Source organism: Glycine max, chromosome 13, assembly GCF_000004515.6.
Source record: "Glycine max cultivar Williams 82 chromosome 13, Glycine_max_v4.0, whole genome shotgun sequence".
NCBI lineage: Eukaryota > Viridiplantae > Streptophyta > Magnoliopsida > Fabales > Fabaceae > Glycine > Glycine max.
The window spans coordinates 22,928,128-22,953,743 of record NC_038249.2 but is presented as its reverse complement, the minus strand read 5'-3'; the positions used below and the strand labels follow the sequence as shown (position 1 = coordinate 22,953,743).

General features: G+C 32.6%; 3 protein-coding genes across 7 annotated transcripts; all 3 read right to left on the bottom strand.

Annotated features, from left to right (window-relative positions):
• Positions 1 to 401: 401 nt before the first annotated feature.
• LOC100789903 (rab GTPase-activating protein 22) lies at positions 402 to 7,256 on the bottom strand. 5 transcript variants are annotated; one of them, XM_006593971.4, is made up of 12 exons: positions 6,876 to 7,235; positions 6,463 to 6,639; positions 6,114 to 6,209; positions 4,911 to 5,014; positions 3,950 to 4,128; positions 3,152 to 3,274; positions 2,973 to 3,061; positions 2,212 to 2,317; positions 1,734 to 1,831; positions 1,328 to 1,582; positions 1,158 to 1,241; positions 402 to 850 (listed from the first exon to the last, which is right to left on the bottom strand). In XM_006593971.4, the coding sequence occupies exons 2-12, from the start codon at positions 6,553 to 6,555 to the stop codon at positions 836 to 838; spliced, it is 1,242 nt and encodes a 413-aa protein (XP_006594034.1). In that variant the 5' UTR covers positions 6,556 to 6,639; positions 6,876 to 7,235; the 3' UTR covers positions 402 to 835. The 5 variants fall into 5 exon arrangements, with proteins under 5 accessions (XP_006594034.1, XP_006594035.1, XP_006594033.1 ...); XM_006593972.4 differs by having other exon boundaries at positions 6,463 to 6,690; positions 6,876 to 7,210; XM_006593970.4 differs by having other exon boundaries at positions 6,463 to 7,256.
• A 3,269-nt stretch (positions 7,257 to 10,525) lies between these two features.
• Positions 10,526 to 18,850, bottom strand: LOC100789031 (casein kinase 1-like protein 6). Its single transcript, XM_003542380.5, has 14 exons — positions 18,091 to 18,850; positions 17,939 to 17,979; positions 17,221 to 17,290; positions 16,729 to 16,877; positions 16,541 to 16,636; positions 14,541 to 14,611; positions 14,089 to 14,150; positions 13,903 to 13,966; positions 13,714 to 13,798; positions 13,200 to 13,326; positions 13,020 to 13,093; positions 12,883 to 12,946; positions 12,528 to 12,661; positions 10,526 to 11,180 (listed from the first exon to the last, which is right to left on the bottom strand). Exons 1-14 carry the CDS (start codon positions 18,164 to 18,166, stop codon positions 10,932 to 10,934), a joined length of 1,362 nt encoding a protein of 453 aa, XP_003542428.1. The 5' UTR covers positions 18,167 to 18,850; the 3' UTR covers positions 10,526 to 10,931.
• Positions 18,851 to 23,227: 4,377 nt separating this feature from the next.
• LOC100775656 (protein SCARECROW) lies at positions 23,228 to 25,380 on the bottom strand. Its single transcript, XM_014765935.3, has one exon. The coding sequence runs from the start codon at positions 25,073 to 25,075 to the stop codon at positions 23,495 to 23,497; it is 1,581 nt and encodes a 526-aa protein (XP_014621421.1). The 5' UTR covers positions 25,076 to 25,380; the 3' UTR covers positions 23,228 to 23,494.
• Positions 25,381 to 25,616: the final 236 nt, after the last annotated feature.

Here is a 25,616-nt window from a genome sequence, read left to right as displayed (position 1 = left end):
TAAATAAATAATAGAAGTATTTTTAATAACAAAATTACCAATAACAGAAATTATTTCAAAATTATTGTAATAGAAACGTCAATAAAAACATACTTATATGAACCATTGATGATTAAATTAATAAAATACGATCCTTTTTCAATTAATTCTAATAAAATGTTTTTCAAAACTTAGTTTTATTTCATCTTTTAAATTTGGCCTAATAATAAAAAACTTTAGATAATTTACATGAAATCCTAAGTGGAAACCTCATTGCTAGCATTATACAACCAAAAAATTATTACTAATTCACTTTTTCAACAAACCAATGGGAATATATACCAAACAAAAATATACATAAACATCCAATTCTTCGTTTTGCATAACTTCTCAGTTGTAATTGTCAGAGTTTAAGAAAAATGTGGAATTGTGAATGTACTATATATCACTCTGAATTTTTAACTGTACTTCGGTTAAAAATATATACGTTACAATTTTATCAGTTTTGATTTGATAGCATAAATGTCCCCTCATTCAGGAAGAAAAGATCTTCCTTACCTATAAAATATTTCTACAACATGAAATCCCGCCAACAAAGAATCCCACAAAATGAAGTATTCTGGTTCTCTGGATATCCAGACATCAATAATGAAGTATTTTTTTCCTAAGTATAAGATTATAATTTGATTTTCAAATGATTAACACAGGAAGAGCAGGGGACTGCTTGCCATCACTAAGACTAAAAAGAAAGAAAGAAAACAATGATCTGTCAAGAGCAACTGAAACCTCAGAAGATCATGCAACCACGGCTGCCATCTGCCATCATATAGTTACAGAAAATCTATTGTTGTCTTTGTCATGCCTTCTTGGCCTGCATGAACAAACAGCCAATACCAAAATTCACATGATAAAATGAAAGTGATCTCAAGAAGTTTACTTGTTCGAGGTGAAAATAGAAAGAAGGGTAGTAGCAGATTAAATAGTAATGTATGAGTCATTTCCCAGTAATGGACTACTTACAACAAAAACAGGCAAAAAGAATAGAGAAAAAAAATTGATAATTTAAGTTTCAAAATCAACATTACTAGGACATGCATAGTCTAATGCATCATGTGTTTTCTATAAGAGCTGATTTTCCTAAACACAGCCAGCCAGGGAAGACAGAGAATGGAACTTACCTTGCTTAGGTATTTTTTCTGAATTTTCAGTGCTTCATTAAGTGCTTTCTTAGCATCAAGATTTGAGGTTATGTCGCCCAAGATCTGAAGAAAGAGAGAGAGATCACATGAGAAACATGCAAAAGCATATATGTATCCATAAGGGGGGCATAAGAAAGAAAGGGAGATACCTTGACAACATCGTCCACACCCTTGGCCTCGTTTAAAATCCGCCTATTCTTAATCTCAAGAACACTTGCAACAAGAAAAACAGACAGTGCACTATTTTCCTCAGTATGCCCAGTCTTCACATTTTTTCTCTCGAATTTTCCGTATTGCTTCAAATGTTTGTTATTTGTTGCAGGTGATGGGCCTTTTGTTTTTGCACGATCTGGATCCTCATATTTGGTGAAGATGTATGGGTTGTATTCCATGGCCCACATCAACTGGAAACAATCTATATTATGTCTTAAAATGAGCTATTAATGAGAAATACTCTATCTCATCAAAAAATGTTGAAGAATCAGAAAAGAGTAGCTCATCAACTTTTTAATACGCATTTCTTAGAAATTATATCATCGTAGGAATCATCCTTACCTCCCAAAGATACAAAGTATCTGCAAAAGAAAATTCTCTTCGGAAAAGAACCATAAGCATGCGAAATGCAAAGAGATATTCTCCTCCATCTAAATCCTCTGCAAAATAAAAAGTGATGAGTTGAAAGGGTTGCTTTCTTGGTTCTTTCACATTGATATAGAAGAATGCTTCTGTATGCAGAGGCAAGCTATCATGCAATGTCTCCCTCAATGGTAGGTTCCGTTAACTACTATAGATAATGAATTTTAATAGCAAATTAGCAATTGAGCAGATACTTATACAATTTTATGTTATCAAGCAATCTCAGAATATGATTGTCAAAGAAAGAAATGTTTGCACAAACATCCACCATCTTAAACTGAAAAATCTTGGACGCATTGGACGTTGATTCTGGTTCAAATTATAAAGATAGAAGAATCTGAAATATGAAACTACTACTCACAGCATATTAGAAGCTTCCCAAACAGGTTTTACGTACCAAGGTGATGATGAAGCTTTGGATCAACTGTTTTCATTATCTGTGAGAGTGTAGCCAGCTGAGATTGGACCCCCATTGAACTTGCACTGCTCCTGAAGTTCTCTCTCTATTGTGGAAACAAAAGCAGGAATGTAAATACACCAGAAAAAAATAATTTATTGAGATCACAAACTTTTTAGTCCTTAAATGAAAACAAAATTAACAGCAACAGAAAGAATAGGCCTAAAGGTTATTGAAGTGAATCATAAGTACTTCTTTATTTGAACTAGCTACAGTTATATGTTCGACTGTAGTCTGTCAATTTTCCACACTTGAGAAAGGACCGGGTACCATACTAAGAAAATAAGAAATAAGACACTACTTTTTCTTGAGAAATCAGTTTCAATCCCAACAGTAGAGTGAGTCTGTGCTCCAGGACTTAGTCATACATTTATTTGTGCAGCAATATTTCATTAAGTGTGGAAAACATGTAATATAAATCAAACAGAACAGGAAAAAAGTTAGAGAAATTCCTACCCATGTCATTTCTAGTGTCAACTAAAAAACTATAAGTAAAAGTACCAAATAGGTTGTGAGAATAACACTAGTAAATATTGGTGTGCACAAATGTAGCTCAAAGCAAGAAAAGAAATATCAGTCTGATGGACAACTAAGCATGTTTTCTAACAAAAAATTTCAAGGCCACTAGATTGTAGTTTCTCAATATCAATTATCCAACCAAGTTTTTAGGCGAGTTTGTTGTTGCATTATGTCTGGCTTACCATCCTTCGCATTGCACGGTCAAAGCACCAGTAGCAATCAGCTTCATTCTCAACAAGAATAATCAAAGGAGAGCAAATATCATTCATTCCTACAAAGAAATCAACCTCTTAAGAATGTCTCAAACTTCTCGAAGCTCTTTCAGTTCAACATGTAAAAATTGAGAGACATAACAGTATACCTTGTACATAACCAATATCATTGTCCAACCAAGCATAAACTGCTAGAACATGGAAGAGTTTTGCTTGATTAGCTTCAGTCTCATAAAAGTCAAGTGCTCGATCTGTTCGATGAACATCCAGACCTACAATGCAAAATAATCAAGTAATCAATTGCCACTTTGGATGATTGTTAAAACAAATTAATTATTAGTAAACCACAAGCAAATATTGTTTTAAGGGAAAAATAACACTATTAATAAACTACAAACAAAAAAGGGAAAATAACAGCATAACGACCTTGTTCAGTGAACACCATGGAACATATGCCATCACAAATCAGGTGCAAGGCATTCTGCCTTAATTTGACTTATGCTATACTAAACTTTCAGGTTGCTATTCTGTTTTAATGACTTTTAAAATTTGTTAATTAGCTACATTTATGGAAGTATAAACTATATGGTATGTAAGCAAGGATGGTTTGCCATTAAACATTAAATCCATTCCTTTAAAAGAAATTCTTAAATTTCTTTGATATATGTTTAGAATATTTGTCTTCTATGCAGAGAAAATTTACTTGCTAATCAATTGAGTGAAAAGTGCTGATAAAATCATGACCTTGCACCCACAAAAGAACACAACCCTGCTTCTATGTCAATCTGTAAGAAGTACAAAATGAGTTCTCACTTTTCATGAATCCACAAATTTATGGCACTAGCTTTTCGGTTCAGTGAAGCCCAAGAAGCAAAACTTGTTGAATAAAACTACAACCTAACAGAATGGAAAAAGCATCTAGTATTTATGCAGAAGCATATACATACCAATCTGATGTAATAACTGCATCCACTGCACAACTTTCTTATCTGAAGTCTGGACGCCTACCAAAGAAGGATCTATTGGCTGGCCTTCATCATCAATGAGGGGTGTTGTAATAAACTTTCCACTACCAATGACTGGGACCATCTTTTGACATTCAGCTTTCCACATATCATACTGCCCCCTGTATAATAAATTTATTGAAGATTTTATTTTTTGTTTATTTCTATCAATACAGAGAGGGGGGAAAAAGGAAAAGAATTAGGATTTACACCCTGTAAAATTAGAAACACCAATAGCACTTTAGAAAAAAACTAAACAAGAATATAGGAGGAAATGTAAGAAGTCACCCAGTCTCAAGTTACTATAGTCTAGATTCTTTGGGAGATAAAGCAAACAAAAATAGTCTTGTTGTTATGAGGCACCAGGCTAAAAATTAATAGGAAGTATGGCATTCAAGAGGTAACAATTTTGGTCTCACAATTTTTATTAGAATAATATAATCTGAATATTTGTCCAGAAATTATACAGCAGTGCTGTAATGGCAATGATCACAGACAGTGGCAGGAACAGTGGTTATAAATGAAAACAAGTGATGGGAAGCCCAGGTAGTGGCAGCACGGCAGCAACCAGAAGGAAATCACTGCATGAAGTGGCAACTGGAGTATGGTGGAATTGATGGATGACTTCTAAATACAGCCCCCTTATTTTATTTGTTTTAACTCCCAAAATATGCTAGCTACTATAAAACTGATAACTTGGCCCCTCTTCACAGTTTAAACAAGACAAAGTGAAGAAATTCACCAATAACATCAATCATCTTAGAACCGACACCAATTACATTGCTAATGAACAAATACCTTAACTAGGAAGACCACAGAAATTTGAGGAGTATTGCTAATGTTCCTTTAATTCTGTAAATCTGATTTTACAGATTTGACAAAAAACATTTAAATGAAAATATACCTCCTGCGTTGCTTGAGCTCATTCCGTTCTTCAAGTGTACTGTTAGGATCATAGCAACCTAGCAAGAACTCCCACACTTCCCCCTTGATTGAAGGATGGACACCCTAAATAATTTATAGAAATAAGTATAGGCACAAATCAGAAGGAACATAACGTGAACAATAATATGATAATAAATTTAACTTTTTTTATGTACATTGGAAGAAAAATATAAAGCACATGAAATGGTTATCACTTATCACAAATCACAATCTTATGTTGCCTCTTTTATAGAGGAAGTGTCTTTAGGGCATGTGAAAGGAGGGGGTGGGGAAGTGTCATCAACCAACTCTCCAAAAAGCTTATGCTCATAGGTAAAAACACATGAATGATTTTATACTTTGGTAACATTTCTGCTTTGGTCTAGTTAAAACTTAAAAGAATGGTGGCAACAAGGATTGAAGTATAGACAATTAGTCATAGAGCTTCTAGTTGTTGTATTTGTGGTTGAATATTTCAATAGGTTAAAGTCCCACATTGCTTGATTTTAGATGTTTTCAAGACTTTATAAATCACCATGTATTTTGAGCTCAAAAACAAATTAGTAAGAGGAATGCACATGAGTGCACATGATAATGGAATAAACCAGATAAACCTTATTTGATTATATCACTTGGTGGCCAAGGGTAGTTTTGAAAATTTCAAAAATCTTATCTAAAACTGTTCTATTTTATTTTATACTTTCCCTTCTTCTGAGTTCCTTAGGTTCAAATAAAAATTCATACTAGTTCATAGCTTCAAAAGTAGTCGGGATGAGCTTATTAAATCTTGAGGGACTTACACACCAAATGGATAAGCCCTTGAGGACTGTACGAAGTCATACATCTCAAGCTATTTCTGTTTGCCATGTGTGATATTGGCCTACTGCAACAACACTAATACCATGCCATAAACTAACTCTCTGAAACATTTAAACTATTGAGTTTAGACATATTGATGGTTTTATACTTTTGCAGCATTCCTAATAAAAAGTTTACATGATATTGCTACAGTCTAGAAGCTATAAGGAAAGGATCACCATGTAGTTGGACACGAGTTCTCAGAGTGTTTGCAAATCCGAAAACATACCGGAACCCAAAAGAAAGATCATTATTACTCATTAATCGTTACTGATAGATTTAGAATGTAATTATAAGCAGCGTTCAAGTAAGTAATAAAGGTTACCCCTCGCTGTATTCGTCTTAGCACTTTTGCAATATCCAAGTGACCATCTTGGGAGAATGATGCCTGCCATCTTCTTTGACTTAGAGTTTTGCCAGCCTGCGGAAACAGAAAATGCAGTGTGTAAATCACAAGGTTTTATTTTTCCCTTTTATATATAATAACATAATATTCCTAAAAAACTTTATGTATGCATAAGTTTCTTATCACATTCAAAGAGGGTAGATACAAGTTTACAATCATTCCAAATAGGGTTAATTGAATTGGTGAACATTAGTGATGAAAATAAAATGGCCAAGCAATAAGAAGTGTGATAAGAAAGCAATTGAAGTGGTGAGAAGCAAAAGCTCACCCTTGGTTTAAAACGAGTGGCTGGAACATCTGCTTGACATTCTGGTTTAATGGGGTAAAAGGTATTCAACTCAGTAGTTCCAGAACTCTTCATAACCAACCATCTACTAACCCCAACAAGCTCTTCAATCCAACAAGCTCCTTACTAGAGAGTTGAGACTCATCACACCAACAATATCTGCTATTTGAAGAAACTCAACCCATCAAACAAAACAAAAATTAATTTTTTCTGCAATGATGGAAAGAAAAAACAAAAGGGTCAATTTCACTGGCAACGGCATGTTTCGATGATTACAACTAAGTTAGCTTCCTTAAAGTTGCCAAATTGTCGGGAAAAAACAAAAGAAGAAAAAAAACACAAAAGACACGTATTAAATCGTTGTTTGGTAATACCGACAATAAGAAAAACATGACCTTAATCTGATTCGGCACGTTATAGAGCTCGTGAAAAACCCAGTTGCGGAAATGTTTCTGAGGCAACTATGAAATCAGAGGTGAGGAAAAGGAAGCACCTTGACGATTTGGTAAGTGATTTTTTATGGTTTGAAGAGGTGAACGTTGGGGGTATGAATTGGCGAAAGATGGAATTAAAAGAAACTTTGAAAGAAAGGAGAAAGAAATGTTGTGTCGCAGGAAAGGAAGGAGAGAGAGATAGATGGAAAGGCAATGAGTGTTGAATAGGATAATTTGCCGAATGAACAATGATCGTTGACGAGGAAGAACGGGAAGAGATCAGATGCAGAAGACTATATATATATATATAATGTGTGTATGTGTGCATGTTCTATTCTCATTTTCTTAACGGTTATTTGGAATTGGACATTATATTTTTAACCTTGGTTGGCACAAATTCATTTAATACCAAGGGTATATTTGGATCATTTCTGTTCCACCCAACAAAGATTGTGTTTGCTTTATAAAAAAAACAAAAAATTGTGCTTGCGTTATTATGTTCAAATTTTCATGGCCCTTTAACCAACTTCACTAAAGGGGAAAAGAATGTTTCTTGAGTACTTTTTTAAAAAAAGATTTTCACTAATTTTTTTTATATATATAAAAAGACTTTCACTAATTCAGGTTGAGCATATTAACAAGGTTTTTTATATTAAATTTTTAAATTCGAAGTTATTAATATTATTGATTTTTTTTAAGACGATGCTAAGGGTGATAAACCCTGATAGGTAGTTCATGATGATAAAGGAAATATAAATTTGTAATTGTCGATTTTTAATGTATTTTTTTTATCGATTAGTTAAATTTTAATTAAGTATTACAATGACTAAAATAACCTTCAACAATAAGATTCCAACGATGGTTACCAAGCCTTGAATCAAATTTGAGAAATTCGAATTTCAAAAATAAAGCTTAGATTTAAAAACAAAAAGCTACAACTGAAAGCTAAAGAAGAAAAGTAAAAAAAAAAAAAAAAACAACAATGATGAGATTGAGGGAAAATGGGTCATCAAGGAAGGAGTTGAAGCACTCCCTGGGCAAGCCTCCCATCATTGATGTCACCATCAATCACCATGGTTTTGAATGGTGTTCTTTTTGAAAATAGTTATGGGGTGGTAGTGATAGATCTTGGTGGTGATGCGATAGTCTCCAACGAATCTTGAAGGATGTGGGGCCTACTTCGTTGGTGTCAGAGAGATCACTAGTGATGACGATGGTTGTCGGAGAGTGGTAGAGGTGCCTTGGGAGACTCCGAGAGGGAGAGTACATAGAAGAAGGAAGGAAGACAACTACAACCAAGTTAAAGGGTAGTTTTGTCAAATACACTCATCATATTTAAAAAGTCATTATTAAAAAAAAAAGACCAATGAAGTTTCACATAACGCATCCTGACCCTCAATTAATAAAATGCACAATCTAACAGTTCATATTTCTTTCACCACCATGAATTACCTACCAAGGTTCACCACCTTAGACATCATCTTTTTTTAAAGATAAAGATGTTTAGGGGTATATTCAATAAGAGACATTTTTTTATATAAAAAAATCTTGTAGTATTTAATCAAGATTTTTACACGATAAAAAAATTTGATGGTATTCAATCAAGACTATCAAAATTTTTTTAGAGGACAATGAAATTTGATAGTATTCAATTGAAATTTTTTACAACTTAAAAAAAGTTATTTGATATTCAAAATCATACATATTTTGATGAATTATCTTTTTGATGGATTTTTTTTAACTTTTTAGTTGTACCTAATATTAATCATCAAACAATCTCACCATAGTAAAAATCACATGAAAAGTGAATTCGACGATAATCGAAAAATTAAAAAAAATCTAATATTAACTTTTTTTAGTTGTTCATGAAATCTAATTTTCACATAATTTTCATCATGTTATACATTAGTAGAGTTTTATAGTTTATATGTAAGTGAAATTAATGAAACAATTTTTACATCTCAAATTAATCAAAAAAATAATTTGAAATCACGTCCCAAAATAAATAAATAAAATCATTAATTCAAAATGCCCATTTTAACTCACTTTAAAATAATAAAGGATTGAAGTGGAGCTTCTAAAACATAAAATACCAAAAATGTAATTTAGCTAATATTTTAAATTTTAAATATACTAGTTTTCATTTAGATTGGACCGTGTTACTATAAAAGAGATTGTGAAGTTTCCATAGACTATGGTCAAGACCGCTGAGATTGAGAAGGTAAAAATGATAATATCTGTTTTTCAAACTTTCACTGAAAGCAACAAAAAAAAAAATTGACACTGGAGTCCATAAACTACCTTCTACACCATTTCTTTTTACTAAGAGTGTGTTAGAAAAATTATTGTCAGTATTTTTCTTTGTTTTTTATTTTCCCTTTTGGAAGTAGCTGATAATTAACTCCAGCCAGAGCAAAAAAAAAAAAAAAACACAAATTAACTTGAGCACATAAAAAATTTAAAACAAAAATGAAATTAAAGGTGTTATTACCTGCTTTGTTAGCTCTTCAGTCTCCATTTCAATTTCATCATCATCCAAGGCATCAACTATGGCATATGACATCATTTCAATGTTCACATAAATTATATAGTATAATTAAAGTCCACAGCCTGTAGAAACACTCGAACAATGATTCTACATTTATGCCAATTTAAACTTTACTAAAATCAAACATCATCTTACAGTCATATTTATTTGCACTGATTGTTTCTTGAACTCCTGTGTAATTTTGGTTTGCTTTGCATTGCAGATGCCACTTTGCTAACAACACATTATTTTCAAAATACTCTTTATTATTGGTTAAAATTTATTAAAAATTATAAAAATTTTATAGGCCTCACTTATTTAATGAGTCTTACTCATGATTTTTTAGTTTTCAATATAGTTTAACTAATTATAAAGAGTGTGTTAATATAACTTGTTTTTCTCATCACTATTTTTTGAAATTCCAAATTCACACTTCTGTTTTGTTGGCATGTTTTCTTTAGCTGGTTGCTTTTTGTTGTTGTTGGGTTGTTTGACCTTTGAAATTTGATGCCATTGCAGTTCTTAGAAATCATTTTTTTTGTCAGAAGCTGCAGTTCTCAGGCTCAGTTGTAAACCCAAACTATAATTGTTTCCATAACTCTTTTCTTGGGATCTCAGAAGTTCAATGTATTTATCATACTTGTAATTTTCATGTATATCAGAAGATTCCACCATTTAAACTAGTAAATTGTTAAAGGAACCTTGTTTTATTCGTTATAGTTTTACAAAATTCATCAATGTGACAACTCAACGTTTAATCGTTAGAATAACTCCAACTTTTAATTCAATATCATCGTATGATACATTGCACCTTATAACTAACCAGATTAATCAAACGATCAAACAGTACTCTTTACTAGAAACCCAATTATGAGAGTGTTAAGAACATGGCAGCTTGGGGGATGATAATGCCAGACTTACATTCATGTCTAGATTTATTTATTTTTATTTTTATTTTTTTGGTATTTATTCATGTCTAGATTTAACTTATAAAGTATAAAGTACTCTACAAAACGTGCATTGATGAGTTCTGGTTCTAGAGTGACATCTTTTAAACACTCAAGCCATGTCAGAACAAGAAAAGTAGCTTGTAAATAAATTCCATTCTTAAGGGCAGCGTTAATATGTAACATACAGGCAGCGTTGGACCTCATTGTTAACAAACAAGGACATGGTGTGTATCATGGAACTTACTACAACTTAGGTCTCATCTAGTACAGTAATTAAAATATTAAAAGAATTTCAGTTGAATTCTCTTTGGCACGTCTTTACGTTACAGTGACTGAGGAACCTTCTGAAACAATTCTGGGGGCAGAAAAAAGTCCACCTTGGTCCAAAACTGATGATATCAGGAGATCATGCCATTATGACCTCAACTCTTTCGTTTCTTTCCATAATGCTTGAGACTATTCTTGAATAAAAGGTGATCTTGCATCTCAGGTGTGTCATAATACAGAATATAACAACAAAAAGACACACCCTTTACTTGATTACTTCCTGATATTGAGGAGCTCGAAGTTCCGCAGAGGATCATCACGGTGGCCTCTTATAGAGCCACCGCGTGTATAAGTTGCTTGTTTGGTGTCATACACAGGTTGAATTCTGTGAGCACCAGATGGACGGCTCCCAGTTATGGTTTGCCTGCCAGTATGGTCACCTGAGGATATTGGCTTGTTTGATGAGATCATGGCTCTTCTTGAACTGCTGCCATATCGAGTGGAATTGTGTTGCGCATAGTGCTGTCAAATACAAGGTAAAGAGTTAAACATACACGAGTAATTGATAGTAAACACAAGACTTCTTCAATAATCACATGTATAAATCTGATTGGACTCCAGTACCAACGAGGAATGTTAGCAACACTCTCTAACATCTATTATTGATTAAAAATCACCAATTTTGGTGTCTCATTCTCATTTAATGACTCTCTTGATTTAGAAGCCAGACCCACCAAAATTAATGATTTCTAATAATTCAGCCAATAATAGAGACTAATAGAAAGAAAGTGTTCCTAGCATTCCTCAAGTACTAACAACAGAAAAACAGAGCCAAAACACCGTATATAACAAATCTGGTCCTCGTTCCTGAGTAGAATAATGTCTTTACATACTCTCCTAACTTTGCCATGTTTCTCTCTCATTTTGTGACACTTGTCTTCTAAAGATTTATATCACATGAAATCAATATTTTTTTTTTCTTTTTAACTATTTATTCAATCAATGAAGATTTATATTTACCTTAGTTTCTTTAATCAATACATAAATTTCCTCCATCAACATAAAACATAATGCTTGGAAATTACCAATAAAACAATCTTAATATAAATTAAACTTAATTTTGGGGACTTTTCAAAATTGAATGTTTCAGCTTATATTCTGTTTTAATTTATATTTTTACTAACAATAAAACAATCCTTTATCAATTAAAACAGCCTTCTCTGAAACATTTTATTTTAATTAATACTTTTATATTTTACATGTATTTACTAGCACGAGTACATGTCATACTTGCTAGTTTTAAATCAATCTTCAGTAAAAAAGAGAGGACACATTGAAGCAATATACAAAATTAAAACGTAAGGTTAGAACAAAAAATACCTCATCATTTACGAGAAAAAGTAAGCTAATTTACTCTCTTATTGGCTTCTTTCCCCATTTCTTCCAAGATAAAAGTTTTTCAAAGTCCAAACAATAAACCCTCCATACAAAAAAAGACAATAGCATGCAACATGTCTACAAACCTGATATCTAGAAAATAAGAGATCTCTTTGCTTTGAGAAAACGTTTTCCATTTTCTTTTCTTGATTTAATTGATAATTACAACATAACACCAAATTTTCACTTTGTTTCCTATTTTCAAAGATTTGTACAGAAATGGTGAATAATATTTTGGTATTCTCACCATTTCCTGTACAAATATTAGGAAGCAAGTTGAAAAAAATATAACAATTTTATTATTATTATTATTATTATTAGAGAAAACAGGAATTGAAAAACAAAAAAATTGTTAAACCATACAGGCCCTAATATTCTCGTATGAAAATTTCAAATAGCGATTCATATATTCTTATTGTTGAATAATATTACCAAATCCTTTTGCACTGGTACATCCTCAAAACTCCTGTGTTTGGTGTGATCACCACAAGGACTAGCATTTGCAGGGTTCCTCCGGGAGAACGCTTCAACTGCACCAGAGAATTTCTCTCGAATCTCTTTCCCAACTGGAAGAAATCGCATGACCAAAATAATACAAAATGAAAATTGAGAAAAGTAAATTAGTTTAACTTTGGTGCAAGCCATGGAAAACATAATTATAGTTGACTGCTTTCTTGCAATTATTTTCTAACACAGCATATATTAAATTCAAAATTTCTGACCACACAAGGTCAGGCTCATTAGGACACCAAAATTCATTATCTTATTCAGCAGAAAGAGAATGAACCTGAGATCTTTTCTGCTTTTTGTACATGTGGACCTGCATGCATAGCTGCCTTGCCAGTGCCATGCTGTTATTACAACTACAGTAAGTGACCAACCATAGACAACATAATCAAAATAAGCAAGCCCAAAAGTACTAACCCGCCCTCTGGAGCTGCCACTGATCTGTGGATATTTTAACATAGTCCAGTCAAAAATGTAATCAAACTGGTAGCCTGCATAAAAAAAATCAAGATCAATTTACAACCACTAAATACACTAAAAGTTTCCACCAAAATATACTGAATGCATTATGCCAATTAGATATTTGGGGTAACATACCTTCTCGAATAAATAGGTCTCGGAAAAGTCTCTTTAAATACGAATAATCTGGCTTGTCCTCAAATTGCAGTGATCGGCAATATTGGAAGTATGACACAAACTCAGAGGGATATGATTTGCAGAGCACCTGTTAACACAAACACATTTTTCAATGGATTAATAAAATTGAAATATGATCTGAGACAAAAGTGGGGAAATTTTACAGGTTATGCCAAGTGCCTACTGTTGAAAGCAAGGATTAATAGAGTTAAGAATTAAAAAGTGAACAAAAACCAGAGAGCATTTGGTCAATCTTAGTATTAAATAGAAGTAGAACACTTAGTTCCAAATTTCTAGTGTAAACAAAACCTGCAACAGTGCTTGAATAAGTATTAACATTCAAATGTCCAAACTACTGTGGAGCTGGCTTTCAAGTCTGGCCTGTCTTATTATTAGCCTCCATGGCATCAGAATATCTAACCTAACTTGTATCAAATCAAGATCTAGGGTTGACAGATCCAGTTAGTCATCATACCTCTATGGAAGTTGACACCTTTGTCTCACTGATTTTGTCATATTTTTGTTTTTTGGTGCCAGCCCTCAGTCCTTGCCAGGGAAGACTGAAAAAGGAAAATGTAAGAAAGAAAGCTGATGGTGAGAAAATTATGTAATAACATCCAACTTCCAAAAGGGATAAATTAGAAGCATTTGTCAATTATCTAACCTTCCTTTTAAGAAATACATGAGCACATAACCAAGAGATTCCAGATCATCCCTTCTGCTTTGTTCTACCAGTAAAATAAATATAATTAGTTTATAGAAAACATTCAAGTCTAATAATGCAATAATTCACCTCAAACTTTTTGTTGTCAACAGAAAAAGGAATAAACCAGCACAAAATATTACTCACCAATTCCAAGATGAGTGTTGACACTTGCATAGCGTGCTGTGCCTGTAAGGTTCTTGTTTTCCCTATGCAAGGAACACAATCATTAGAAAAACAAATTGAGATCAAAGAGGCTATATTTCAAACAAGGGGATTCCGAAGCTGTGAGTTGGGTCTGGATGGGTATCACACACTCTTCTACCAGTGGGAATTTTTTAGAGCAAGTTTGATGATACTGACAATAATAAAATTATTATTATTACCATTATTATTAAAATAAACTAGTAATAGTTACATTTAAGTGAAGACTTTCCACTAGAAGACAGCAAAAATGCATAATAGCCTATTGAAGTGATGCACATGCATAGAAACAGAGAAAGGAAGATTTCTGCAATTATTAATCCAAGTTTGGTTTGCCTAAGTGTTGTTGCTGAACTAAATATTACACCATACATAAATAATGAGACAAAACCAACCTGTATGGTATGTGCCTATGAGTCTGAAGATCCCTATATTTTTTTGCAAGGCCATAGTCAATGGCATACACCTGAAATGAGATACCCAGAATGATGTATAGTTAAAAGAACTGAAATTTGCTTGTGTAACTGAGTTATTTCCTATCAAAATCTATCAAACATTTATTTAGTTGGACAAGAATTGGATTCCATTAAAATAGATTAGAAGTAAAAGATGGACAAACAAATCATGAATAACATCCATAAGTTAAAGGCGAAACAAATGTTACAAACCCAGGAAAGAGATGAGAAATCGAAAGAAACAAACAAAAGGAACAATTTTATTGAATGACTAAGAATGGGAAAAAAAATTCTTCAACGGTGTCCTCTTCACAAAGGGTTTCCCATTTCATAATAACTATATATAATTCTTTGAATGAATACTTTCATCCTCCTTTCACCTATTTATCTAACCAATAGCCTCTAACTAACTGCTCTACTTGTGCCTAACTAACTGTTCTAAATTTCCCAAACTATTTCACCTCCCCTTCTGTATGTCCTAACAGAAAATTAACTCAAAATGATGGCCAATCACTGAGCATATCTGATGATAAAGAAAACATTCCCCCTTTGAAGAAACCAATTGCTTTGAGCTGCAAGAAGGCTAGAAAGTGAAGTCTATCAAAGTGAAACTCAGCTTCATTTCAAGGATTAACCCTTCTAAAAGTTGAAGTAAGTTATCCATGTTATATTCTTCAATTCTTGTACCAAAAGATAGGATCAAAAGATCAGAGAAGCTCAACAATTATATCATTGAACTGCAATCATATGATATGCTTCATTTCAACTGAACATACTGGTGCAAATATCTAGTCACTTGCATGCAAACATGTGTACACATGCAAAACTTAAAACAACACACCAGCTTTGAAACATGTTGCTTCCAAGGACAATTACTCACAAAGATAGACCCACTCAATGTTTATGCTCAGAGACAGTACTGTCTTTTTCTCAAAATTCTTAAACAAAAAGAATATATGTTGTGAATAGCAGTATCTACAGTGCAAATCACTAAACTAAAGAAGAAGCACACCAGTAAGTTAAATAGTGTTAGGATGTATTATGAACTAAACCACATAGAATTGTAGATGTGGTAAGAAAATAAGAGAAATGCACTGGTGAAATATGTTTAAAATTGTAAAGGACCAAGAAGAAGCAAGAATATCCTTGCCCAATTAAAAGACAAACATGGGAATCATAGTATTTAACTGCCAATTCCTCATAGCATTCAGCTAAGCTTATATTTTGAATTTTTTTAATGCATCAGAATCACTTTAATTTGTATTTCCTTTCTATTTAAATAAATGACTGTAAAAAAGCAACCAAAATCTTCCAAACAGAGACAAGAACATATTGGATCAAATTATGCCATTATATACAGTCAAAATCCAAGTCTTCCAAAAGGCTATTCAGATCTTTTGTCTTAACTAGACTACTCTTTTTTTTTTTGCTCAGCAAAAATAAATATATATTTACTTAACTAGACTACTCTATTTTCATGGTCATCCTCTGCCTCTATTTATCAGTCCATCCCCCATCTGATCAACTATTTTTAGTAGGGTTTCTGTTGGACTCCACATATGGCCAAACCATCATAGGCAAGATTCGATCATCTTTTCCCTGATAGGTGCTACTCCTACTTTCCCTCATGCATTAGTTCATAATCTTATATTTTCTTGTATTATGCTTTTTTTGCTACTTTATTACCCATTGCTGATCTAGGCTGGTCCATAAATTTTTCTTTGAGCTTGAGAGCCCACATGAATCCTATGATTTACATCTTTGGAGCTCCTTATCTTTCTTCTTCACTATGTACGATAGATACAAGATACCTAGACAGTGCAACTTGCAGTATGATATAATCTCCACTTTTCACCTCTAAGTCAATGCAACACAAATAGACAAACTCTTCTCTGGAAAGCAAACAAAAATTGAAAGAAATTATCTTCAACAAAACATACTTGGTTTGCTTTTCGTCCTAGACCCATTAGAAAATTGTCCGGCTTTATGTCACGGTGAAGGAAACCTCTTGAATGCATATATTCAACTCTGTTAATCTAAAAACAAACAAGAATATTATTAAGCAAATAAATCATTAGTATCACTTTTTAAAGTACCTTCTTTGAAAATAGTTGCCATACAGACATACCAATTGATCAGCAAGCATTAACACTGTCTTCAATGTGAACTTCCGGTCACAATAGTTGAATAAATCTTCCAGACTTGGTCCAAGAAGGTCGATAACCATGACATTGTAGTCTCCCTCAACTCCAAACCACTTGAGGTGGGGAATCCCCGCTTCATAATGGAAAAGGCATATTGGATTACTCAAACAGAAACATCTTCATTGTTTTCTAACATTTTTTTCATTCTTCATTTTGCTTTGAAGGCAAGGTTTGACTGTTTGAGACTAATGGTTCTGATTTCATTACTTAAAAGAAGATATGGTGCACCAATCATGTCCCCAGAATCAAGAAAACAGGGACAAATGCATACATATATGTGTAAATATATATATATATATATTATAATGATTAATGTTATTAAGATACATTTGCCTGAAACATCTAGTATTAGGTTAGATAATACATTTAATATCCTAATTCCTAAATACTAAAAAGAAAGAGGGATGTAGACTTACTTCCTCCTTGAAGAAGCATATACAGTTTTGACTCATAGTGAAGCTGTGGATGCCTGGTCTTCACAGGTTCCTGGAATTTTTTGACAGAACAAGATGGGATTGTTAGGAACTTGAAATGCAGAATATCATGAGTAGTTAATACAATTAACTGTTAACAAAAAAAAATATGTGTTGTAAAAATATGAACCAAAGTGAGTATCCAGCAGCTACAAGACAATCTTACAAAGAAAACATAATGACATTCCATATGTCACTTCAATCCATCATAAGAACAGATCATCCACTTATTGTTCAAAAGTTAACACTCAAAAGCAAGACATGACATTTCTTTTGTTATTTACTTTATCCATAAATCATGTCTCATGTCAAATTCTATGTATCACGGTTGGTTGTTGGAACTCCCGTAGTACTAACAAAATTTTTAGGACACATCACATACAAAGTGACAATGTCTTCCGCATAGAATAACAAAAGACTTCAAAGAGCCCGATATATAGTTTAGAAAGCACAAGAAACCAGATTAAAACAAGGTGATCAACATCATTATATATATTTAAGATAATATGGTATATAGTAGAAATACAATCAGAACCACCAGAAAAAGAAAATAAATAAATCAAGCGATCTCTATAAATTCATGAAAGATTTCCATAATTAAAAAATTTGTGGCCAATCCAGACAGAAAAAGAAACAAAAGCTTGAAGAGAATTTAACATACCAGCTTAACAGCTACCTCCTCTCCAGTTTGTACATTAACACCTAACATAAGACAGAATATAAAGTTACATTTTTACAGCAATAAAAAAAACGTACAACGTTATAATAAAACGCATCAAAACAAAACAAAAGGGAAAAGAAACATGAGCATGCCTAAATAGAGCTCCCCAAAAGACCCACTCCCAATTTTCCTTCCCAGTTTAAACTTGCCACCAATCACATGCTCCATAATGAAATAACCTTCAATCACCAGCTGCAATGATCTTCTTTTATGCTCAGATTTGTGCCCAATTCAAAGTGATTGTGCAGAATCCCAAACAGAGGGAAAAAAAACACCCCACACCCACAGATTCACCTGAGTCAAAAAAATCCTAACTTTCTTCAAACACCCCTCAAAATCCAATGAGAATTCACACCCAATTCATCAAATTAAGCACCAATTTGGCGCATCCAGGACAAAGGGTAAACAAAAAAGGAATCAAATTTAAGAAATTTACAACACCCCTTTTGAAGAATGAGGATGAAATTCTTATTAAGAACACAAAACCACCTCCTCCAGCTACATTCCTTCACCCCAAATCAATCACCCCCAGACTGCAAAAATTGAGGCCGTAATTTTAGAAAAACAGGACCCCATTGACCCAACACAAACAGAATCCTTAACGCGTTTCAGGAACCACAAAAGGGAGCCAAAGGAAAAAAGTGAACTTTTTTTTTTTCGCGAAATGGATTGAGAAAGCAAAAGGGATGACAGGAGCCTGGGGAAGATCAGAGAGGAAGAGACAAAAGTAATTCCACAAATGAGAAAGTGAGGAGATGAAGGGACGAAGCTGGTGTGGTTTGGTGAGAGGAGAGAGAAAGAAGAAGAAGAATGTAAACAAAAAAACCAGGCATGAGAATTATAGGAATCCTGTTTCCTTTTTTTGGTTGGATTTTTATTTTTAAATAAAATTTAATTTTACTTGGTGTTATTACATTTTTTTTCGAAGAAAAAAAATTATTTTTTCAACCTCGAATTTACCATAAAGACAAGATTATTGTTATTTTTTCATTTGTCTTTAAAATAAATTCAATCACTTTGGAAAAAATTATCTATTTAATTGAATAAGTATATTCAATTTTTTTATATAATTTTTTTTAGTTTACTGTGTTTTTCTTCGTTAATAACTAAAATTAAAAGAAAAAGAGACTTAAGACTCGGGGTTACGCGATTCCTTCTCTGTCTGCCGTCCACGTTTGCGCTGTCAAAAGACAAAAAGTGTTTTCCTTAATTTTCCTTTTATATATTTTTTCCCTTTTTCTCATTCTCCTCTTTTTTCTGTTATTTTTCTTAAGTTTTTCTCCTTTTTATATTTTTTTGGTCTGTGTATGTACATTGCATTGTTGCTGGTGCCTCAGGTCAACTCTGATAGTCTTTAACTTGTCAAAGCATTTGGTGGCTATTACTCTTTATAATAATAAGAGAAACTTATACGATTAATTTAGTATTAAATAATTTTGTAGTCTTTATAGTATAAGAATATTTTGGTTTTTTTTTGTCTTTTTTCATTATTATTTTTTTATTATAGTATTTGCTGTTAGATTCTCCGTTAAATCTAGTAGAAAATTTTGTAAACACTAAAATAGACAAAAATTATAGAAACCAAAAATTGAGAAAATCACAATGAAAACAACCAAAAAATAAAAATGATGAAAATGAATACAACTCCTAAGTCTCTTTTCGTCTTCTTAAGATGAGATAATATAAGTATTTTTAAAGCATTTTTTGAGCTCGTGGATTTTTCTTACCTTAGAATGAAACATCATTCCCTCCCCTATAGTTTTACACCAAGAAAAACAATTATCTAAGCTAAAATTACATGAATTAAACATTCAAACACTACAAATGTACTTTTTTTTACAGCCACTACAAATGTACATATGGAAGAGAAAAATAAATCTGCAATAAATCTACGAAGTTATATGTTCAAGGTTTACTGTCCTTAAAGAAAATAAAAAAGGGTGTACTGAGTAAATAATTTAATGAAGTATTAATTTAACAAATTCTTATTAAACGAAAATCTATGCATAAACTAAATTATGAAATTTATTGAAACAAATTAAAAATATATATATTTTAATAAACTTCTCTATTTAAAATTTTTATTAAATAAATAGATTTTATAAACTCGAATAAACTCTATCGAACACCTTATATAACAAATTATAAAAAAAATTGTACTTAAATTTTAAAATATTTTTATGTTGCAGTGAAAAGGATAAATTCACAAAATCATCAGTACAATGATTTTCTAATAAATATGTCAGGAGTGCATAAAATCTAAAACCCTAAAAATAAGTTATAACAGTGATAATTTTAAGATCAAGGAGATCATTATTTATTATTTATAGTTTATACAGGAAGGGAGCGTGCGATTAATTATAAACCCTACTGAGCCCGCTCCAAAAAAGCCCCTCATGAATTAATGATATATGCTCAATGCCCAACAAGAACGTAATAATGAAGGCTTTTATGATTACGGAATAGCATACTATTTGCAATAATTGATAGGCTGGGATTTATGCATGGATATTACATTTCGACGTTGAAATTTTTACACTTAATGATTGAGATATATATCACCTACCAAAAAATGATTAGATATATATGTAGTGATATAAATAATTTATTAGTCTTTTACAACTTGATTAGCTTTATGTCTTTGATCCATTTCGTTTTTTTTTTCTTTTAAGAAAGACATTACCAGAATATATTATATTGATTTCATTTTCTTTTTTTTTTCCTTTGATCCATTATTTTTAATTTATATAACTGTTGAAAATCTCTATGAATAAAAATATTATATATATGGGGGGAGAGGATAGGATTAAACGACTCCAAAAGATTTTATTTAAGGGTTTAGGTTTACATCTTTTGTTTCAAATTTCTAACCATAATATTTCAAATAACATTTTTATATATGCCAAGAAATACTATTATAGCTAGAAATGTTATTTTTTGACCTATATAAAAATGTGTGTGGTTAACTTTTAATATTTCTAGGAATATTTTTAAAGTTTTAAAATAACAAATAAAAAACAAAAGTAAAAATAGAAGTTAGTGGAGTTACAAAATAACTTCTTTCATTTTCACGGAGGGGTAAATTTCTCATTCCATTAACATATGAATAAGGAGAGTGCTTAGTAGGGAAGAAATCTTGTCGTGAACATAGTTATTGGAAAAGTTTATTTTTGAGGATGTGTAAAATACGTTTAATTAGACTTAATATATTTCCTGAAAATTAAATATTCATGTAAAATATATATTATTAAAAAAATTTCTCACTTTAATAACATATCAAATATGGGAATGGTAGTTTTTCACTTTAAGATTCTTAAAAAAGATTTGTTGTCTACCAAATGCCTCCTGAAAGTTGAAAGTTGTTTAGACATGGAAATACAATTTTCTTGAGAATAAAAGATACTCTAAAAAAATTTCTGATAATCTTCTAATAAACATGGAAATAAACATCCTTACTTTTAACCAATGTCCCCTATATTTCTTATTTTCATTTTTTTATAATAATCAAATTTTCCCACCTAATGTTACTCTTTCTACATATGTAATATTTTTTATTGAAAAAACATGATAATTATTTTTTAAAACTTTATAACAAATAAGGACTTAGTCATCAATATTTCACACACTAGTCATCTCATGATCAAAATATTAGCATGAAATACGTTTATTTTTATTAAGAAAGTCTAGCTCAATAGCATCATAAATAAGTTATTATCATAATTCTCTTATCTATTTTTTATTCCCACTGCACCAATAAAAAAAATACACAATACAACAATTAAGTTTAATTTAGAATGTTGTGAAAATTACCTTAAAACCGTACCCTCATAACTCATAAGAGGTGGTTGACCCAGTGGGGATTACATGAAACGCAAACATGCAGCACCATTGCTTTTAAAAAACCGCGTTAAAAAGGCATCGAATGCGTTTCTTCCCTATTCATTCTTCGACTATAGTACACATTTTCCGCAAAACATGCTGCACCACTGCTAAAAAAAAAACATTAATTCAATAGGTTCAATATTAGTGAAGTGCACACACCTAACTATAGTCTTCAACCGAATCTGCCTGATAATAATTAATTGGAATTGTTCACACGTACAAGGTTAAATTTGTGAAACAAAACCATGTGAAACCTAAGGAAGTTGTTACTTGTTAGAACTCATATATATCTATTGTTTTGCAGCTTGTTGGGAAATTTGTTTATTCAAGTAGAGAGGCACATGCAGGTGCGTGCTAAATTTAAACAACATATTGGGACCACAGAAAGAGAAAAGATTGAAGTACTCATAATAGCATTTAATTTCTTCCACGTTTGGTCATGTGGTTAAATTAAATTAATTAACAATATACGGAAGCATCCAATGAGAGACAAGAAGATGGAAAATAGAGAGATCGATTCCCGCACCTTCGAGGCCAAAAAAATGGAAGAATAAGTTCATGGAGTTAATTATAAGGTTGGTTTAGTACATGCTTGTTTTAACATTAGAAGACCTCCAAACAACATAATAATAGAATCAAAATTTCTGAATTTTTACTTCTCACCAAAATATGCATTGGAATGTATGTCCGAGTAACTTAATATTAAACCAAACATGCAACATCAAATGCCTAAAGATATTCAGTCAAGGAGGACTGTTGGAAAATATGTCTGTTATTTTTTTTTTCTTAGAAAAGAATAATTTAGTTTTCCTTTTAATAATTGTTATGTTTTAAATCTTTAGAATGTCTTTTAGAATTAAAAATGATATTATGTTTTTAAAAATATTATTTAGATTTAAAGATATATCTATATTTAGGATTTGTTTTCTTATTTAAGATTAAGATTTTATGTCTATTATATAAGTAAGAGCCTTTTGATATGAGAAAAATGGTCCACTTGAAGAGGCGGTGAACCCACCTGCCAACTTGAGAGAAGGATAATGTCAATGATTTGTAAGTTTGACAAAAACTTATAATGAAGATAACTTACAAGGATGCGTAAGTTTTCCTTAAAAACTTATGATGATCATAAATGAAATATTCAAGAAGTTGCTCTACAAAACATAGCTCTTCCACACAATATGCCTCTTGTTTACAAAAATATCTCTACACACCACAAAATACCCCGTGGTATCAAAGCTTACCAAAACAAAAAACCATGTCAAAGGGAAGGAAAAAGGTCGTGAGTTCTCGAATCTTCACTAACAAAAATTAGTAACTAACAGCTATCATTTTTCGATAAAATAAAAAGAAGATTATAACATACCCCATGCAGTAATTAACTTTTGTCTAGACAGTAGAATATTTGACAAAAGCAAACAAACTAGTTTACAAGGGAACCATGAATTGTGTGTGAACATATGAAAATGGCTACAGAATTATTTATTAATTCCCTAAAAAGTTGCAATCTATCTTCTCAATATACAGCTCAATTGATCTCCAGCTACTACTTTGAAGTTTGAACACTTTTAAGACCCAATTGGAAAAGCTATGAACCTTTATTAAGATATATATCTAGCTAGAATTACAGCAGGTCCATGCAGAAGCTGTGTACAAGCTTGTATCCTTCCATCCAAGCCTTAAAGTTCCCTCAACTTGCGCAAGGCTATACCCATAAGCAGGTGAAAACATGTTCAATATCAATTGTGCTTGAGCCATTGAATTGTCACTCAATGGAACCTGCTTCACAAAACAGTGCCTAGCAAGCTCACTTCTCCACTGCCTAAAATTGTCTTCACCACTCCTCTTAGGTCCTCCTATGGCCAACACATTGTTGATCTCCCTGGAGAGAAGGCCATGCTCCACACGGTGCCGGTTTGAATCATCATTGTGTAAGTATGCTCCAAGGGAATCAAAGAGGGTGGAGTAGTAGTGCAAGGAGGCAACAAAACGGTCCAAGAAAGACCCTCCATGGTTTACATCTTGCTCCACCAAGGTGATGATTCTTGGCTCCAACTCCTCAAGGAGTCTCAGTGTTTTCCAATCTGGTCCAGTTGCATCATACAGTGAATGCTGCAGCCAGTGCACTGCCACTGCCTCACCAGGCTTCACATGAAGCATGGACACATCAATTACTTCCCCAAACTTTGTTGCAATGGGGTGAAACTTCAGTGACAAGCCAAGCCTTCTTGCAAAGTTTGTGAGTTGTTTTCCTGTTTCAACAAGGAGTTCCATTGAGGCTCCCAAACCTGTCATTGTGACTTTTGGTTTACCCTCCATTCTTGTGGCTAAGATGTGGAAAAAAGCCGGCCATTGAAGCCCTTGCATGATGTCCAAGTCAATGATGTGAATGCTGTCACAATGACTCACTGCTTCTAGAATTGCTTGGTTGGAAGTGAAGTGAGCAAATTTGATGAAAGGGGAAATGTTGTTGAACACTTGGAATGCTGAGTTTATGCTTTTGTGATCAACCAAAGGGGAACACACTCCAAGCCATGAATTCATCACCCTGCTAGTCATGGCTTTTGCAAAGTAAGCAACAACACGTTCAGCACATGATGCTTTGTATGGTGAGGCCATTTGTGTTAGCTCTAGTAACATCCTATGAGCCTCACCTAGGTTGTCAACTGAGATTGCCACTGCACACTCCATTAAAAGGGTTATTAGGTTCAACCCTTGATCATAAACATTGTGTTTGTTTTGATCTAAAGTTGAGGTGTTTGTTTGAATGTGAAGATTGAAGTTTGGGGGATCGTTGGTGAAGGACTCAAACTGGGGTCTAAAACATGAGGGTTTTCTTTGGGTGAAGTTGGGTGAAAGTAGTGAGGGAACACCAAGGTTGTGATGGGAAACAACCCCTGTTGGGTTATTAGAAAGCAAGTTATCAGAAGTGGTTGTTTCTGGTAAGTCTTCAACAAAGTGTTTGGTGATGTCACTAATGTGTTCTTCCATCCAATCACAGAGTTCATTCTGCCCCAAGTTAAGGCAATGGTTGTTTTCTGTTGCTGGCTTTGGATAAGGGTTTGATGGGGTTGGAGCTGAAAATGGCAAGGAAGTAATGGTATTTGAGTAGTGATCCCATGTTTCATGCATGTGTGGATGAATCATGTTTGGATTATAATTTGCATGAATCACCTCAAATCCCACATTCATCATAGAAGGATCAAATGCTTCTATCAAACTTTGTATAACAAACTTATGAGATAAGGAAAAGTTATATAGAAGGATCAAATGCTTCTATATATGATATCTACTTACACATAAGAAATTTATGATAGGGAAAAAGAAAGTAAGAAACATGTAGCAAAACACAGTGGAATAAGGGAGGAATTGGTGTAAGAGGGGGGCTTTGAAGAAGAGGTTTGTGTCACTTTTAAAGGCAAAATTTGGTGACAAGAAAGCAAAAAATAAAAATAAAAATGGGGGCTTGTATTGTATTGTATTGTCAATAACATTGCCAATTCCAGGGGATGGCCGGCATAATCAAGACATTAAGAAAAAGATAAGTGACTAGAAGCTAATCATTACACGTCGATTTGGCAATGATTTTACTATTATACTAATGAAGTTAGTTTTTAAGCTTTTAATTACATGGCTTAACTGTTTTGAGTTATTTTTCAAAGTTGATGTAAAATAGTTAGGAGAGGGACGTTTTTGTTTGTCGTGACTATGGCGATGGAGAAGGAGCAACAACTAC

What these genes read in the sequence shown, in the direction of transcription:
- LOC100789031 (XM_003542380.5), bottom strand. Translation starts at nt 18,166, where the DNA reads ATGGAGCATGTGATTGGTGGCAAGTTTAAACTGGGAAGGAAAATTGGG. An exon ending in TTTTGGGGAGCTCTATTTAG is followed by an intron (nt 17,980 to 18,090) that starts GCATGCTCATGT and finishes GTCTTATGTTAG; the next exon opens with GTGTTAATGTACAAACTGGA. An exon ending in AGGAGGTAGCTGTTAAGCTG is followed by an intron (nt 17,291 to 17,938) that starts GTATGTTAAATT and finishes AAAAAATTCCAG; the next exon opens with GAACCTGTGAAGACCAGGCA.
- LOC100789903 (XM_006593970.4), bottom strand. Translation starts at nt 6,555, where the DNA reads ATGAAGAGTTCTGGAACTACTGAGTTGAATACCTTTTACCCCATTAAA. An exon ending in CCACTCGTTTTAAACCAAGG is followed by an intron (nt 6,210 to 6,462) that starts GTGAGCTTTTGC and finishes CTGTTTCCGCAG; the next exon opens with GCTGGCAAAACTCTAAGTCA. An exon ending in AAAGCTTCATCATCACCTTG is followed by an intron (nt 1,832 to 2,211) that starts GTACGTAAAACC and finishes TTTATTTTGCAG; the next exon opens with AGGATTTAGATGGAGGAGAA.
- LOC100775656 (XM_014765935.3), bottom strand. Translation starts at nt 25,075, where the DNA reads ATGATGAATGTGGGATTTGAGGTGATTCATGCAAATTATAATCCAAAC.